The following is a 17,420-nucleotide window of genomic DNA, read 5'->3' on the forward strand; positions in this document are numbered from 1 at the left end:
ATCAGTTTGAAAGTATATTTTAGTATCTTGATTGGGCTCAGCAAACTGCATCACTTGCATCATCTTCTTTGTAGCAAGAGCAGTAATGTCAATGTACGGAATATAGATATGTTGGCTTTGAGTACATGGGTTAATAAATTTTAATCAGTATTATTAATAGATATTATTATGGCACAGCTATACCTTCTATGACACTTCATCGGGGGTGTTACTACCTGATCAATGCCCTGTACGCATGGTAGAACAGCAGCTGCTGAGTTCACTCAGCATGACTGCTTCATACCAACCGGAAGTTAAGAGTTGCTTTTCTATTTTACTCCGTACTGGAAGAGATCAGGAACACAGAAGCTGTCAGTGGCTAGATGTTAGACGGAGGTCTGCAATACCTTATGATATGCTAGCTCACTGGCTTGAGCTGCTAAAGCTCTGAACCCCAAATGATGCTCACGGCATAAATGGCTGAACACTCCTGCTGGAAACCAGCTCATAAAGGAGAGCTGATGACATTTGGCATCTCTAAGATGCTGCTTTCAGTATCATTCTGCTTTCCCTGTATTACATTAACAGAGTTGCCCCACAATTTTCAGGAATTTCCCTATGCAAATAGAAACGATACTTTATATAATCACTGAGTTATCTTCTATATACACAGATCCAGAAAAGCATGCAGGAGAGCAGTCTTCGATACTCTGATGTCAAACACATGAGTGCTGTGATCTTCCAGCCATCTACCCTAGAAATGCAGAGTAACAGGAACATTTACCTTTCAATTAGGTCAAGGCGCAGCTGATGTCCATAAGGCAACGTAATCAGTTCAAGACCAGAGTTCACTCCCATGACCTTCCTCATCTCTTCGGAAACTTCCAGTATCCTAGCCACCTGTCAAGTGCAAAAACCTGTGGATGAGTTTTGAAACTAACTTATTTCAAAAAAACCACTAGCCAACCAGAAGTACTCCAGGTTAGTGGAGAGCATATACAGCTGAGTATACAGTGCATGACAGGATACAGTCATTTAGGAATAGTTTATGCCTACTCAGTACTTTACACAAAAGGATCAATAAAATATTCTTGCAGAATGATTTAATTTCCGAAAACATTRAAGTAACAACCAAAACGCTATCTTACAAACAGACATCAGTCATTATAGGGACTTTATCAAACTTATGTCCTATATTTCCAGGAGATGCATATACACACTGTGGGAAAWWAGAGTGCTCCCTCAGCCTGATTCTTGTCAAGGCAGGAATGCTCTTGGGCCCTAAGCATGTACAGGTTTGTTTAACTTTTATCATTTCTGAAAAGAGGTTGTTGCTCAGAATGTTTCAGATTATGCCACAGAGTTCTGATGAGGATAAATTAATAAAAGGACTTCAAGGAGGACACTCAAATCTGAGTGACTAACAAAGTCAATATGTAAAACAGACATCCTCACCAATTTGTCCTTGCTTTCTAAACATACAGTATTAGTGACTGGTTATACCAATCACAATTATCTATGCTACACAAGCAAAACCACATTTATCTGATAATCTCACATTATCTGCTAGTTTAAAACCTGTATGTTGATACATTTGCAAACCAATCTGCCCACTTTTTCTGGTACACCCCATCAGCAGGTTTCCTTGGTTATGAAAAGACAAAAGCAATCTGGGCCAAACAACAAGTCTAACGGTGCAACACCTAGCACTGTAGAGAAACCTGTTTCACTTCCGGATAAGCAGGAGTATTGTGAAGCCCCTGGAGATGCACTGATTACACCTCCTTCTTCACAAAGATCCCTCTCAGGCATGCAAGTGGCCATATTCGCTCCTTCATGTAATAATGTAATATTCACAAAATAAAGTTCCTAGAAGACTAGCAACTTCATTATTTAAAAGGATGACTGAGGTACTGATGCAAAAAGAAGACATAAGAACTTCAGCCTTATCACAGATCTCAGTACAACACATCTACTCTGGCCCAGTTCACATGCCAATCTGCTTGCACATGCTATTCTTATCAGTGCAATAGTAGGCAACAAGTTTCCAAAGAATCACAGCTCTCAGCTCTTCTAGATGAAGATAAAATACAGGTATTTCTCTACTTGTCCCAGCTAGTTACTGTTCCTGCTCCAAAATCCCAAAACCTCGATCTTTAAAACACTCCAGTGCCTCTTAATTGTACTGGCCTCCACATTTCCAGCAGGTCAGCTTCCTTGACCCCATTCCAAAGCTTACAGGATTTAAAGTAGAGTCACTGGAGCAGCACTTCAAACACAGGCAGGGCTTCCACTTCACAGGTGAGTCTTTTAGAGAGCTGCCCTCACACCTTCAATTAATATATTTTTCCCCCTTCACAAAATGAGAATGTCTACAAGAGAAACTGAGTACCCCTTAGCCACAAAATTCTCAGTGTGATGCTCAGAGCATCTACTCTTCAACTGATGGTGCAGGTGAAGAGTACAGTACTCCACAGTTTACAGCATTTACTGAAAAGACTGAAAGAGAATCAAGTTTTAAAAGATTAAATTGAAAGTGCAGCCATGAGAACTAGCCACATTTTTTGCTACAAGTAATATATCCCCCAAATACATAGATTATGCTTCATTTATTTTAACAAGCCAATTAAATACTAGCTAGCTATATAAACCTTGACTACTTCACTAATGCATATATATCCTATGCCTTCAGTCAACACACGCCTCAGCAATACATTAACAGACATTCTGGGTACTGTTATTAGGTTGAAGGAGGAAAACGTGCATTTTCAAAATAAAATGCTAAAGAATGCTATTACTATTCTTAGAGTCATAGTAAAGAAGCCCCAGTCTATCCTTTCTGGAAAGGGCAAGCAGAAGTGGAGCTGCTGAGTAAGCGTTCTGAGTCACCACGTCTGCACGAAGGCTCACTCAGCAGCTGCCATTGCTGCTCCCAAGGAGAGAAGCCGTGTTTGCTAACCTGTTACCAGCAGAGCAGGAAACCAGAAGCCGGCACTTGCTCACACACTCATCCCACTTCAGCAGTTCTGAGGGACTGTTCCCCTCCCAAAGGTATGGTGTAAATCAGAACAGCAGCATTAAGACAGTGCTGCAGTCCAGTTTCTGCAGGAGTACCACCACTCCCACTTTATCTGGTCCGCAATGCAGCTGCCCAGTGAGTAGCTGGATGTGTCACTTCCYGAGCTGCTCTTAAGAAACCCCTTAAAACGCACTATATTTGGTCGCTGGGCTGCTTTGTGGCAGGTACAACACTCGGGCATCCTAGTATAGATTTAACTGCAGTTGCATGTTTCTTCTATCACACAAAATCATCACCTCGTCAGACAGACTTTTCTCCTGCGTTTCCGTATTTCTGTTCCAACAGCTGATCTCCAAGCTCTGCCAGCTGAACAAAGTCTACATTGCAAAATGTTTGTTTTTGCAGCTTTCTGAACAATTCCACTGGCAATACAGTCCTCTCATGCAAGAGAACTTCAGAAGTCCTGATAACCGTTTCCCCACACTGCTTATCCCATCGTAAGACAAGATTAGAAGAGCTGTTAGTTTCAGAAGCTTACATGTATTAAGCACCACTCAAACTCTTACATTATGCCCAATGGTATATGGAGACTAGATGCTGTCCAGTTTGCCCATGCAACCTGACTAGCTATTTCCTGTTGCCAGCAGTTACTCCCATTATGGGTTTCAACACAGACACCTCTTCCTCTTGTAGAGAAGAAAGGCTGAATCACAGGTATACAGCAACTGATAGAAGATTTTAAATAAACAAACAAATAAATAAATATACGGAAAACAAATCTAAATCTAAAGTCAAGGCTCATGGGAGAAACCTTTAGTCCAAAGTGTTTCTTCTTTTTCAAATGGAAGAATTAATCCCATCCTTGCAAGCAAATCAGTATATTTATTACACTAGCTGCAAATCTAACCATTTTTTAAAGTCTAAATTTGCACAATGTAAAATCAGATGCAAAATGTAGTACTTTTTACAATTACTTGCTTTTACAATTAATCTTTTTACCTTGCAGTCCGTTCTAAGAATATGTTGGGCAATAATCTTTGGACTGTTGTTGGTAAATAGCTCCTTAACCTTTTTTAACATTGATGTTTCCAATGGCTTATTTTCTAAAGGAAGTAGTTTGGATTCAAAATCATTCGGTTTAAAACTAGACACTGTCTCAAGAACAGGTGCAAAAAACAGGCTGTCTTCTTCAGCCATCTCAGTTGAAGCTTCTAAACAATCTGCAGAGCTCATTATAGGATTATCTTCCAGGATCAAGTAGCTTGTTTCAGAGTTCCTGAATGAGCGTGTTCCCCTCTCCTTTAGTGTCAGATATTCCACATAGCTGTTTTTCTGACAAAAAGGTTGTTTTGTGGCTGCAAGATCTCTGGCAGGGCTTAGTTCACAATAGTGTCCTTCTGAACTGTGTGAGGCTGAAGGAGATTCTGGGGGCTTCAGCAAGGGCGCTTTGCTGGGCTTAGGTGGAGGCTTTGGACAGAGCTGACTGTCTGATCCTCTAAGAGCTTCCCCTACAGGTGATTCGGAGGTGACTTTCTGAACAACTGTGGGGCTTAGAGAAGGCTCACTGCCTGTTCTAAACGCAGGAGAGCACGGACAGGAGTTTGCATCCGCTTCAGGCAACTGAGAACGATGTCTTGAACCTGTAGAGGAAACAGAAAGAAAAAAAATCATTTTTACAATGCAATAATTTAGAAGGCAAAGACATATACAATTTCTGATGCCTAACTCAGGGTTCATTTTCTTAACAATACTCTCTAAGAGAAATATTATCAGATCATGTCAACTATTCACCATCAAAAATGTATTTGAAAAAAATATTTTCAGGAATGAGCTAGCCAGCAAATTCCATTCACTTACTGATCCTTCCAAAGTCCCAAATACACAGAGCAGCTGCACTATAGTGTTATTCTGTGGTAACACTGACAATAACTCTAGTCCCTGCTGCATACATAGCTGCAGTATCAGAGCTGGATAGTCTCTATGGCTTACAACAGAAGGTTTCTTTGTAATCTGATCTACCCTACAAAAACAGAAACTTCCAGCTGCACCACATAAGAGATGAGTCATTTCTGAGAATGATAAGTTTGAGATGAAAGAGAAGCTTCCCAAAAGTCAAGCCTGAACACGTAGTGAGATATGGAAAGAATGAATCTGAGGAATGCCAATTTCTTTTTGCTAAACAGTAGCTGATTCAAAGAGCTGGACAAATACATCCACATACTTCTGTGATAAGTATTTATGCCTCATCCTGTACCTACTGCACATGCAAACCTATCGATATCAAATACAGAACTGAACTGTACGTCAGACATTGCCAGATCAGAGTACTCAGGGCACTTGCTTGTCTCCACTGCAAGTTGGCCAATTGTATCATGGCGATTTGGCCTCTTGATTCCAGCTGGCTCTCAGTTCACACAGCAGGTAACAGAATTTGCAGATCACAGCCTATCTCCAGCAATACAACCTTGACTCCAGAACCTGTTCTGAGGACCCCACCACAAAACACACAGCAGTACTTTTCAGGTTAACTGTTAACAGTACCAAAAGAAATGTTTTTCCAGCCAGGGTTTGAAATAAGATAATTAATTCAATTACAGATACAGAATCTGTTTTATGAACAGTGGGAATCCATCCCACTGCTAAACATAGGTGTGCACCCTTTCTATCAAGATATAGCTTCATTATATAAACATTTAACATCTTTTTATCTCAAAAAGTCTTTCTGCAATGGTCGTTATAAACTTTAGCAGCTGTAGTATAATTACAAGTTTCCTTACAAAATATGTTGATATGGAAACAATGTGCCTCTGAGAAAGAAAAAGCCACAACCAACAGCTGAACAAGTGCTAGTACACTTGGTATCACTTGCGTAAAAGCAGTGACAGTGGTGCTCTGGAAAACAACAAGAATCAGATGGTAACAAGGGTATTGAAGGGAAAGAAGCAAGGGCAAAAACAAAAAAAGGGGGGAAAAGAGAGCCAAGGAGGAACAGAATAGAATATGAAGCCATAGCACTACTTTTCTGTGGTGGATAACACCACAGTACCACATCTGCATACTTTATCATGAGAAAATGCAGTTAGCAGGATTTCCATGAAGTTCACCTTTTCTACTTAAAGGACTTTTGTTAGAAYAACAGGAGTGAAACAAGTCAGTTCTTATAAGCCACAAGTGAGAAAAGACAACACTGTCAGAGAGGATATTAATTCATGCCAGTTGCAGATATCATTTCTATGGTGTGGAAGCCTGCTGAGTTGTGCACTGATACCAAACCGGCTGGTGCACTGTAAATAAATAACCTGTTCCAACGATTACAGTTGAAGTGCAATGCACATACTAATTTACTTACACTGCCTGTATATACTCAGAACACCCAACAGTCTGACTTTAGTCTTAAGTTTAACAGGCAGCCAGGACAAACACAGCTTCCAAGTCTCAAAAGTTTAATTATAAAACATACCTATTGTCAGATAGCCCTCCGACTGATGAGCCTTTAGGGGGAACTTTTTCTCCAGGACATGATTCAAACTAGCTGGCTGGCTACCACTTTTTTCTTTGTTTCTAGGGTAGACAAAATGAAAAAAGAAAATTGCTCAAATCCAACAACTCTTAACATATATACTTAATCATCAGGATGTATAACCAGGGCAAGAATCATTAGCACTGCACTTCAGCAGCTCATAAGATTATAAGCTACTTCATGCTGGTATGGCAGCAATGAAAAGGGATTTAATATGTGTGAACCTCCAGCATTCATCAGGATGTTTCTTTGAAAGCTGAGACTACTTAATAGAACATTTGATCTGGACACTGAAGAGAAATTAGGATCCATTATTGTTCTTAATCGAGGAGCCAGATTTACTAGAATACTTTATTCTTTACCCAATACTTGGTGTTTCTATTGCAGGAACAAAATATGCAGCAGCAAGATTTCATTTTAATCCTTCAGTACATATTAGGATTGTAATGATTTGCTACGCCAATAAAGAAAAAATTGCACCACAGTCGTGCTTCTTAAATTTGTCTCAAGACAGAGTCTTAAATTTACTCTCACTCTGGATTTCAATTGAATTACCCCTTAACTCTCCCCAGTTTCCATAAACCTGCAAACAGAACGAGAGCTAAAGGCAACACCACCTTTAAGCAACTAYTCCCCATGAAGCTTCATATGGGCATCTTGTTTTTTCCAAAGGTATTTTCAGAATCTGATTATTTCACTCATTTACCAGACTGCTAGCATTTTGTACTTTGCTAGGCTAATAACATATTTAAGTGGCATTCAGGAAGCACTATTTTGCCACTATTGTAATGCAATAGCAGGGCTAAGAGCCTTCCTGTAAACTTGAGGCATGCTCTGGATCACAGGGTGAGTGAAGACTATGTGCTGCCTTGCCACTCCCGTCATGGCTTCACCCATCCCATTAACTCTTTAATGTAGTTTAGATTTTCTAAAATCAAATCTAACAATCACAAACTAGTTAGCATGTGCTCAACAACCTCAAGAAGTTTCAAAATCAGGCCTTAAAAAAATTCTTTGCTAAAAAATTAGCATACCTGAAGCCTAATCCTTCCACATAAAATCAGCATGAAAACTCGCATCACCTTCAACAGGAGCAGACAGGGTTACCCAATTTCCCCTTAGAAAGACAGCAAAATTAAAGTACCTCAAAAGATTTCCGCAGCGTAAGCTCTGCTCCTGGGACTGCATGCTGGATATACCAAGACTCAGTCTTTTTGCAGTCTCTGTTTTTCCTTCAGGGATATTTGGTTCTTTTTGTCGGACTGGAGATGCACCATACTTTTCTTCTAGACATCGGAGAGGCACAGTCCTGTTGATAGGCTGAAAAATAATTGCTCCACTCTGCTTTGATATTGGTGTGCGATTCCCAACATAGTATCTAACTAAGCCAGGGATGCTGTCAAAGCTTTCAAGTTCAAACTGATACTGAACACGGCAGTAGGCTTCATTGAGTCTTAGAACTGTTCTGTTGATTTTAAAATGCTGAGAGATATTTTTCCATTGACATGTAAGAACGAAGTTCCCAGGACTGGAGAGCGAATCCCTAATCAGAAAATCTCCATCTCTCTGAACCAGGCTTTCTGCCACCTTTGAGGGAACAAAAAGTATGAAAAATACTTTCAGAATCAGAAAGCAAGTAGTTAAACAACCCCATAGCAATAAAATACTCTTAAACATAGGACTTTCTTTGGCTGCTCTGGGAGCACAGGCCAAGCCAGAAAAGAAAGAGGAAAGACAGAGGTGGCAGAAGAATGACCTCTTCAGTTACAAAATTGAGAGGCCATCCTGCAGCAGAGATCGGGGGGGGGGGGGGGGGGGGGAGTGTTTCTTGGACAATGCCCAGTAGCATGACCCACTTTTGTAGTTACATTTCTTTAATTTCTTAGCAGAAAATAAGGTATGCAGGGAAGCAATGACTCAGGATTCTAGAATCGAAAGCTTTTGAACATATATTTACACAAAAGTTTAGAAAAGTATAGAAAACTATAGGCAGCCAAAATCATCCTTTCATTATGACTTCAAGTGACAGAGGCTTATTTTTTTTTATTCTTAGCAAATACTGCAATTTTTTTTTATTCTTAGCAAATACTGCATATTACCAGGAATAATCTGAAAACTTCTTTTTTCCTGTTTTGGGTTAGTCCTTTCTGTAAGATAAACTATATCTCCAACAGTAAGTCCTAAGTGCAGTGCCTGTGGATACTGTGCCTTCTCTCCATACTCGCATGGACGGCAGCAGGCCACTGCTATGGCGAGTGTTGCGCACATGCATGTAGGAGTGAGGCCTGCAGGGGGAGCTCCAGGTGCTTTCGGGACAGAAGATTCAGTGTAACGAGTTTTTAAAACATTTTTAACTATCAAAAGGATCAAAACGAAATTATTACATAGGCTTTGTGGTTCTTTTATCTCCCAAATTCCAAGCTCCAGAAAATAAAGCAGCACATTTTAACTTCAGTTAAGTATACTGAATCAAATGAATGCTAGCATTTCTGACAATATATGAAGATATTCTTTTCATACAAAGTTTAAATTTCACTTGCATCTTTATTCGGTGCACAAAAATCCTTTCATATTTATTTTTTCCACCAACATCTGCCCTGAATTTTTTCTCAGTCTTATTTTACACCTAGCTGTGTTAAAAGCTATCACAAAGAAATAACAGTTCTCACACTAGTAAGAAATATGTTCTATTAAATTAATGCAAACATCAGAGAACAACATGTAATATTTCAGTGCAATCCTATCCATCCATAAAAGCTTGAAACACTGTTGGTAATGCAAAGACCAGGAAGCACATACCTGCCGTGGAATACGTCCGTGGTACCAGGCATGGCTACGCAAGTCTTCACTGCTCAGCTGCAGTTCTTCCTCTAACTCCTTCTTCAGTTTTTCTGGGCTGTTGTCCATAAGCTGCCTCTCTTTAGAAAACTGCAATAAAAGATTAAAAGCTTCAACTGTGCCAAGTTTAGTGATTAACATTTTACCTGCGTTATAACTTCCATCACATGATGTGCACTAACCACTGGAATGCAGGTGCTGCTTTTATCAGGCTGGCTTGGCCTCACTCTCCAGGCTGCATTTGCAAAATCCAACATTTAGAGAGATAAGGTGTTATTGTTAAATGCTGCACAGAATACGGCAAAGTGTTATGTCTGTACACCAAGGTAATAAAGATGCACCTGCAAAATCACTTCTGTTACTCCCTTTTCTCAGTAAGAATTCTAACCGTGCAAAAACATGAAGCTGGATTCAAACATACTGCTTGAATAGTCTTTCTGCTCTTTAAATTAACATTTTAAATTCATCTTTCTTTTTTTCCCTTTGGCCCAACCAAGTAAAAAGCATTCAAATGCAGCAAGATAAGCTGAACTGGACATATATACTTGTTCAGTATTTCTGATGCACTGAAAAAAAAAAGTTTGCTAAGGTAAATTTTCTCCTTTGAAGGGCCTTCTTCTAATGCACATTAAATCTGCATCTCCAACATCCTCTCATCTTAAGGGGAAAAACAAAAAGGTCTTGCTGCCCGTTAGTAAAAGGGGCATTAGATCTACTTGGAGATAACTCCATCACTACTATACATCTAATACCAGATATCCTTAAAGGTTTCCGTCTTTCTCACTTCTTAGAGAAGAGATCCCACACAAGACCACTCCCACCAGGGTTCATTAGCCTTTCTTGGAGATGTAATATTGGTAATAAAGCAAGGTACAGCATCTTCTCTAGAGAGCTGCCCCAGGCTCAAGCACTTGGTGGAGGGAAGTTCCTTGGACTTCCTAATGTTCTCCCAAGGGCCTGGGACTCCTGTCTATCGTTAATGCTGTTGAAGAGCTTCAGAAGCCTATGATACTSAACAGAAACAGACTGGTGGCAGACAACATGTTGCTACATTGATCAAAGAAACAGAATACACTCCCACTTAAAGGTGGGAGGAAGGAAGAAAGAAGAACAGAGAAAGTAACATAGGTCACCAGTTGGGAAGTAGATTAAAATGCAATGAAAATGAAATGGAAAATTAATTTTTTCCCCATAACATTATATATCTTTTTTCTTAGTTCTCTGGCTATGAGTCAAAGCTCTCAGGATCTCTGCACTGACACAGTGATGCAAATACGCAATGCCTGCAGTGTTTCAAACAGAATTGGGAATGCTGCTCCCTGCCCACCAATCCCATTCTTTCCATGAGCACCACCTTCTAAAGTTTTATTCTTCATACTGAATACTCATAGCACCTAATTGTGAGAGCAGGTGGCATACATTTAGCACTTCTTCAACAATCCTCTCCGCAATTTTGAGTAGCCTGAATTACAACACACTACTAGAGAGGAGATTTTTGGTGAAGTAACACCAGAAGAGGCATCCTGCTGCCAAGACTGCTTAAACATACTGGGAGCCCAGACAAATTCTGAGATAAATTCTCTTCTTGTCTGCCTCTCTCAGAAAAAAAAATGTGGCTTCTTTTAGACAAACATCAGTAAGAGGAGTAGTTTATACAGAAAGGCAATAGATAAAAGAACACCTGATAAAGGATCACTTTTCACCTCAATTTTCATTCTGTGAACCATATTAGGTTGGTGTTTATCCACACAAACATGGTTCAAAACAATCATTTTCAGCACAGAGCAAATCCTGTACAGTCAAAGACTTCCTCTCAAACTTCTCAAGACAAGTCTGCGTGGGAACAAAACCATGCCAAAAAAAAGACTCACTGCAAGTGCTCCTCTCAGAGTAACATGTGCAGGAAGAGATGAAGGTCCCGGGTGCAGGAAGAGTCATACAAGAGGCTCTGGTGAGCACTCAAAAGTCCAAAAGCATATCAAGGTATCAAAGCATAGTAAAGTCAAAAGTCTCCCTCCACTCCAAGCCTCTGTGCCCTCACAGGCTGGCATAACTGAAGGACTAGTGTGGCACAAGCCTGCCACCTTTGATTTCCCAATTCAAATGGCTGGATATTCATTTACAAGATGAATGGCACTGATTCGAGAAAAAAAGAGTTGGCCATTCTGCTGCCACACCTCTCAGAATTACAGCGTGTGTGATGGCATTTAAACAAGCTGAAGAGGTGAAGGCAGAGTGAGAAGCACACAAATCGAGAGCAGAATTTTCAAGAGTATCTGAGCCACCAGGTTTCCACTGAACATATATGCAAGCGCTTGGACAACTTTTAAAGTCTCTTCTCCTATCCACACTCAGTTCTAACAGAACACAAATCTTCTGCATGAACAGCTGTGTGAATAGCTACTATAAGAAAAAAAAAGACATTTTTAATTGCAACGTTGAGGTACTAAAGAACTAAAGCTTGTCCTGCAGTGAACCATTACCAGCACCCCAGGACCAGCTGTACCCCAGTGGTACGCAAAGCTATTGTATTATGGAGTATCAGCTGGTGAAGTAAGTGGGAGCAGTAAGACCAAAGCAAACAAATGCAACAATTATGTGCTTAGGAGACCTATATTCTCAGCCAAAAGAAAAGCTATAGGTATAGGCATATGAATGATTTTCATCCACTCTACTGACAAAAATTATCTTAAAAACACAGGCTGGATAACATATCGGAAAGATTCTGATCAAGTTAGAGACANAAAAAAAAAAAAAAAAAAAAAAAAAAAAAGGCCAAATTCAGCAGAGAAACCTTGAATTACTTCTGCTGGTTAAACGGATTTTTTGCTACTCTAGAGTGAACGTAGTGATACACACATTGCACTCAAATTACTTTTAGCAACATCACAAGGAAAACATTTAAGGAATCCAAACCAACTAAACTGTTAACATTCATGATTACTGATTTGTTAAAAATCCTTTCCACCGTGGTTAACCACAATAACCACTACCCTGACTGCCAGAGGTCAGGTATCTCCTGTGCTGAAGCAAACATGCTGAAATAACCCTTCTGTGACTCCGAACTTGGTGGAAGAACTCCTGTGGCTAGTGCGTATCCCAAAACAGGTAGGGGGGAAACAGCCTAGGTGAGTCGTTGCTGCAAACCTGTCTTCCTGGACAGCTTATTGGCCAAGACTGGTTTCTTACATGTGCATTAAAGGAGAAGTGTGACCGATATACTGTCTGTAATGATAAAGGTCCTTCTGTTCTACGCCCTATATCCAAGGCCTGTGATTCTGCAAAAATCTCTCCATGCACTGAACTTCACAGCTTGCAAGTAAGGGCTCCAAATCAGTCCACAGATCACACAAGCATGTCAGTGTGCAAATGAGAAAGAGTTTAAGTGCAAGATGGCATAATTAGCTATGTCAATGAACTTGTGTTTTAAAAGAAAAGGTGATTATTCCACTCAAGGTGATGCAGATACTTCAGCCTCATTTCCCAATAGATTGCTGTAGCAATAAGTTAATGTACAGTAATGGAATGCTGTAAATTTGCACTCACTAATTTCTTCTCAACAAGCCTTCATTTAGTCTTCAGTTTATGTCTTCGTCTAAGGTGCTTTGTTGGCTCTTACCAAACAACAGTAAGAAAACCAAATTTACATTTCCAGCTAGACAGTGAAATATACAGCAAGAAGAAATTAAAGGGTAACAAAAATCTAGGACAAAAAAAGTACATTCTGCAACATAACATATGGGAAGAAACTCTTAAAGATTTCCAGATAGTAATAACCTTGTTGGAGAGCTCTTGAATGTACAAGCAAATCAAGTCAACAGATCTCTTTTGAAATAGAGATGCTTGACTTCACTGACCTACACAGAGCTCCCTAGATTTGCTTTCCAGAACTTTTTGTTCATATTCTGTTCTAACCTGGTGCTATCTTGAGCTATTCGTGGTATGCTGAGATTCTGTGAACAGGTATTAAAAAAAGTCCCCCAAAATCAAGCAATGCTCTATGACCAATCTCCAGCAAGAAATCCTCAATCCTACTTTAATCCCCAATGGAAAATCTAGAGAGCCAAGATTTTAGAGGGGAAAAAATCCAGTTAGTGCAACTATTTTACTATTTTTATTAAATGCTGCACAAGTTTATACTTCACAAAAGATTTCTATTCCACGGCCATTACATCACTAAGCACAGCTTACTTTTTGCTTAGCAAACTAGTCTTGATATTACATATTTTATGTTTCTCAGGCAAATATTAACAGAATGTACTGAACGCTGGAAAATATTAAAAGAACTCAAATGTCTAAACATGTTCTTAGTTAGGGTAAATTTGAAAGTGATCTTGGCCTACCACTATTTGCTGTACCTGTGAAACATGTGAATATGTTTTATGGAAATTTTCCACAATGATCTGTGGTTCATGCATCCAAAATACTATTTTTATTTTCATTTGAGAGAATGGAAACTCATTATATCAAACCCTGGTGTCAACCATCCTAGCTAAATTACCATGTTAAATTAGAGTAATTTTGAATTGTGCTAAATAATCTACAGATTTGGGGGTAAAGAAAAGCCTCACAGTTATTTCTGTTGCCACTGGATTCTTTCTCCATGTCTACAGTAATTCCAGGAAAGTATCTGGAATGGCACCAAAGTAATATCAAAATAACTGAAAGGAGAATCACACAGGTTTCTACATGTATTCCCTCAAATTGTAGCTTGTGTGTTCCAGCTTTGGTGGCTTCCCTCAATTTGTATCTGAATCTGGCAGACATAAATACAGTAAGACCAGAGGATAGCCTAGGCAGAAAAAAAAAATGTTTTAATTTCTCCCCAAAGTGATCAGGTGTTATCTTTTCTCTAATGGCTTGAATCATGAAGGCAAGCACTTTCACTTTTTAGACATACTTTGAAGTAGCCCAAAATCTCTTGCTGCATCATTGGTTATCCCTGATGAACAATCCCTGGCTTTCAGGGAATTCATGTCATCTCTCCTTATATCCTCTTGTACTTGTTTACACTTATTTAAACTGCAGCTACGGACTATTGCCAGTAYCTGACTAATGGTGGCTTCATTTTCATCCAATTTCAATTATTTCCTGGTGCTTTGCACAGCTTTGCCAGCTGATATTTAAATTACCCCAACGGGCGGCCTTGGAACCACCTGATTTCTTGTTTCCTTGAAGGTTTCACAATTCTCTCCCCATCCCCAAGATAATTATTCAAAATAACAGCTCTGTAAAAAGGGGACAGGAATCAAGGAAATAAACCAAGGCAGCACCTTTCCTAAACTTTTAATATATTTTGTATATATTCATATATGTGTGTGTGTATAACACACACATTCTGTTACACACGGGTAACAGAACCCAGATCTGGGACAATGAGTGTGTGCGTTTGTGTGTGTATATATATAGTTAATGAATTTGTGTGTGTATATATATACATACATATACACACTCACACACACACAAATTCTTTACATCTATCTCCCAAATCCATCTCATCACCGACACTTGGAGATCTGCTACTTTTGTTTAAGTGCACATGAAGTCTGATCTACAACCTGACCTTGTAAAATCACTAGGTTTTACAGAATCTTCAAATAAACAAGGAGAGATGGGAGATGCACTGTTGTCTCTGATTCAACAAAAACTTACATTTTGTGAGATTTAAACAAAGCTTTTAGCCAAGCAGATAATTTAAGACAAAAAAACCAACCAGCTGCAGATGTGAAGAGGATACTCAGGGACGAGTAAGAAGACCAAGAAGGAAAAGAAAGATGTGAAACAAGAGAAATGATTGAAGGGGAAAAAAAGAGGGAAAAAAAAAAGAAAAAAAGAAAAATACCTGGAAAATGGAAAAAGAATGAAGTTCTAATTCCAAACTATTATAGAACAAATCCTAATCAACTAGAACATACAGAAAGTGAACATCTTACTGCAAATATTCCAACTTAGGTTTGAGATAAAATTCACTGGCTGCAGAGATCCCTTATCTCTAACCCCACAGTTCTCTGATCCTGATCAGTGTCAGAGTGCCTGTCTGGCACTGCACGTAGAAGTATTTTAAAATATACAATTGCATAAATTTATAATATATTTTAGTTTTATTTATAATGAACATAATGTATTTGATTTCATTTGTAATTCCTTGCCAACTGATGCCACATTCTTCAAAGGGTTAGTTTTCTCTTATCTTCCACAGTGCACAAGGTTCTTGCAGGACTAAAACAAATGTTAAGTAACAGGAAATATAAAATGGATGCTAAAAGTGTCTTTGTATGCTAGCTTCAGCAAGATTGGCTGTTCGACTCTTGGAACAAATAATGTATAAACTTTTGCCATGGCAAGATACATGTGAGAGAAGTGAACTAACCACAGACGTGAACTACTACAGAAGAATGGCAATTTTGAAGCTGCGAGATTTTTCTGTGCTTGTTTAGATATAAGCTACTTTTTCAGGTCTCTGATGAAAGCTAACAAGTCACTGCAAAAACTTCCATCATGACTATGCTAGTTCTTTAAAATCAAATAAACCCCATGTCCTCAGTCTGCCATTATGCACAACGCAACCTGCCTGACATTCACAGAAAAGTGGCCAAGTTTCATTAACTCACTAGCGAGATACTTGTTTGGGAGGGGGGGAAATAATAAAAAGAAAGGTTTTGTACCAAATTCCATCTAATGTCAATCAAAGACAATGGAGAGATTTCAATGGGTTCTTAATCTACCTTCCACAACACCACTATAATGATAACAATTCTTTAATTTTCTAAGTGATCACAGCCAGAGGTGGAAAGACACTGCCTTTTCTAGCTTCTCTAATTTTAAGAGTTTAGCATTAGTCAAATTCTAATCTCTTCATTCAGTGGCACTGGGTATTTTGACTAGTAAATCTAAAGGATTTTAGAACTGGTTACTTTTTGTTTTAACTCAAGAAACATCTAAATGTATCACAAAGAAGCCAAATACATAAAGATCTACTGGAGAATGTTACCATAGTATTGAACAGGAACTCCTCATGGAGCAACAGCAGTCCCTGTACTGTCTGACAGAGAGCATACTGCAGTCAAAATTTGATAAGCTATGTAAAGTTACCCAGGAAATGCAAAGATGATACAGTACAAGTTTCACCAAACTCATAAACCCAGAGGCAAAACAGTGGAAAACCAAAGTTCAGCAAGCTATGCAAACTTTCACATCATTCTGATTAAGTCCCTCTTTCCCATATGGGCCTCTCCAACAACAAGTCTAACATCAAAAAGAGACCCCATAACACTAGATGGTGATGCTTGTAAACTCATGTTATCAAGTCCAAGAGCCTCCACATACATGCTGAAACTGGATACATGAAGCCCAAGGATGCCAGTGAAACAGATTTAGATCATCACATCACATACTGAAGAAATATTAATTAAGCTCTGCTATCTATAAAAAGTGTTTGCAACTCATCCAAGGGATGGCACTTGCAAAATAAGTAGCTACTTATAAAAACCCTTTTACCCATGCCACATTCATAACATTAGTACATTACCCAGTAATGAGCTAAGATCTATGTGCTGCAAGTTTTAAAACTTAGCAGTGCTGACAATTTGAGTAGCTTTCCTTGTTTAAACAGCTTCAGCTGAGTGTGAATCATGGCAGACTATTAAGAATTAAAACACCTAAACTTCAAGATCTTTCCATCCAGTCACGATGACTGTACTAGCCATACTAGAACAACAATCTGTCTTGCAGCCAGGTTAACTCTTCTTACAAAGAGGAGCCCCTCACCCTGAAGTGATTCTCCTTCATTCTCTGCAAATGTGGAAGCTGGCCTTTACTTTAAACAGCTACTAAAATCAAATGAGAATGTAATATTGATGCATTATGATTGAAGAATAATTTGATATAAGTTCAAGTTGTCTGCACTGAGCATTATATTTTCTATTAATGCATGGGAAAACAAACTGAACTTCTGCTATTGAAATCCTTATTTCACATGCTGAAAGTATAGTGACATGTGATATGTTCAGGTGCTACAATGCTTCCTATGCTTGGTGGGTCATATTGGGGCGCCCCTATGCTTGG

The 17,420-nt window shown here is 39.1% G+C and overlaps 1 protein-coding gene across 4 annotated transcripts in view; it reads right to left on the minus strand.

Moving 5' to 3' along the window:
- Window positions 1–17,420, minus strand: part of BCAR3 (BCAR3 adaptor protein, NSP family member) — a 77,991-nt gene that overhangs the window by 6,134 nt on the left and 54,437 nt on the right. For all 4 annotated transcript variants that reach the window (XM_085303586.1, XM_085303585.1, XM_085303582.1 and 1 more), the window contains 5 exons: window positions 9,318–9,446; window positions 7,663–8,105; window positions 6,459–6,559; window positions 3,998–4,638; window positions 764–879 (listed from right to left, as the gene is read on the minus strand). In XM_085303586.1, the coding sequence (XP_085159712.1) occupies window positions 764–879; window positions 3,998–4,638; window positions 6,459–6,559; window positions 7,663–8,105; window positions 9,318–9,446 (1,430 nt within the window). The remainder of the gene's footprint in view (window positions 1–763; window positions 880–3,997; window positions 4,639–6,458; window positions 6,560–7,662; window positions 8,106–9,317; window positions 9,447–17,420) is intronic.

This window comes from Rhea americana, unplaced genomic scaffold (genome assembly GCF_003343005.1).
Source record: "Rhea americana isolate MKP2758 unplaced genomic scaffold, rheAme1 scaffold_2, whole genome shotgun sequence".
NCBI classification, from domain to species: domain Eukaryota; kingdom Metazoa; phylum Chordata; class Aves; order Rheiformes; family Rheidae; genus Rhea; species Rhea americana.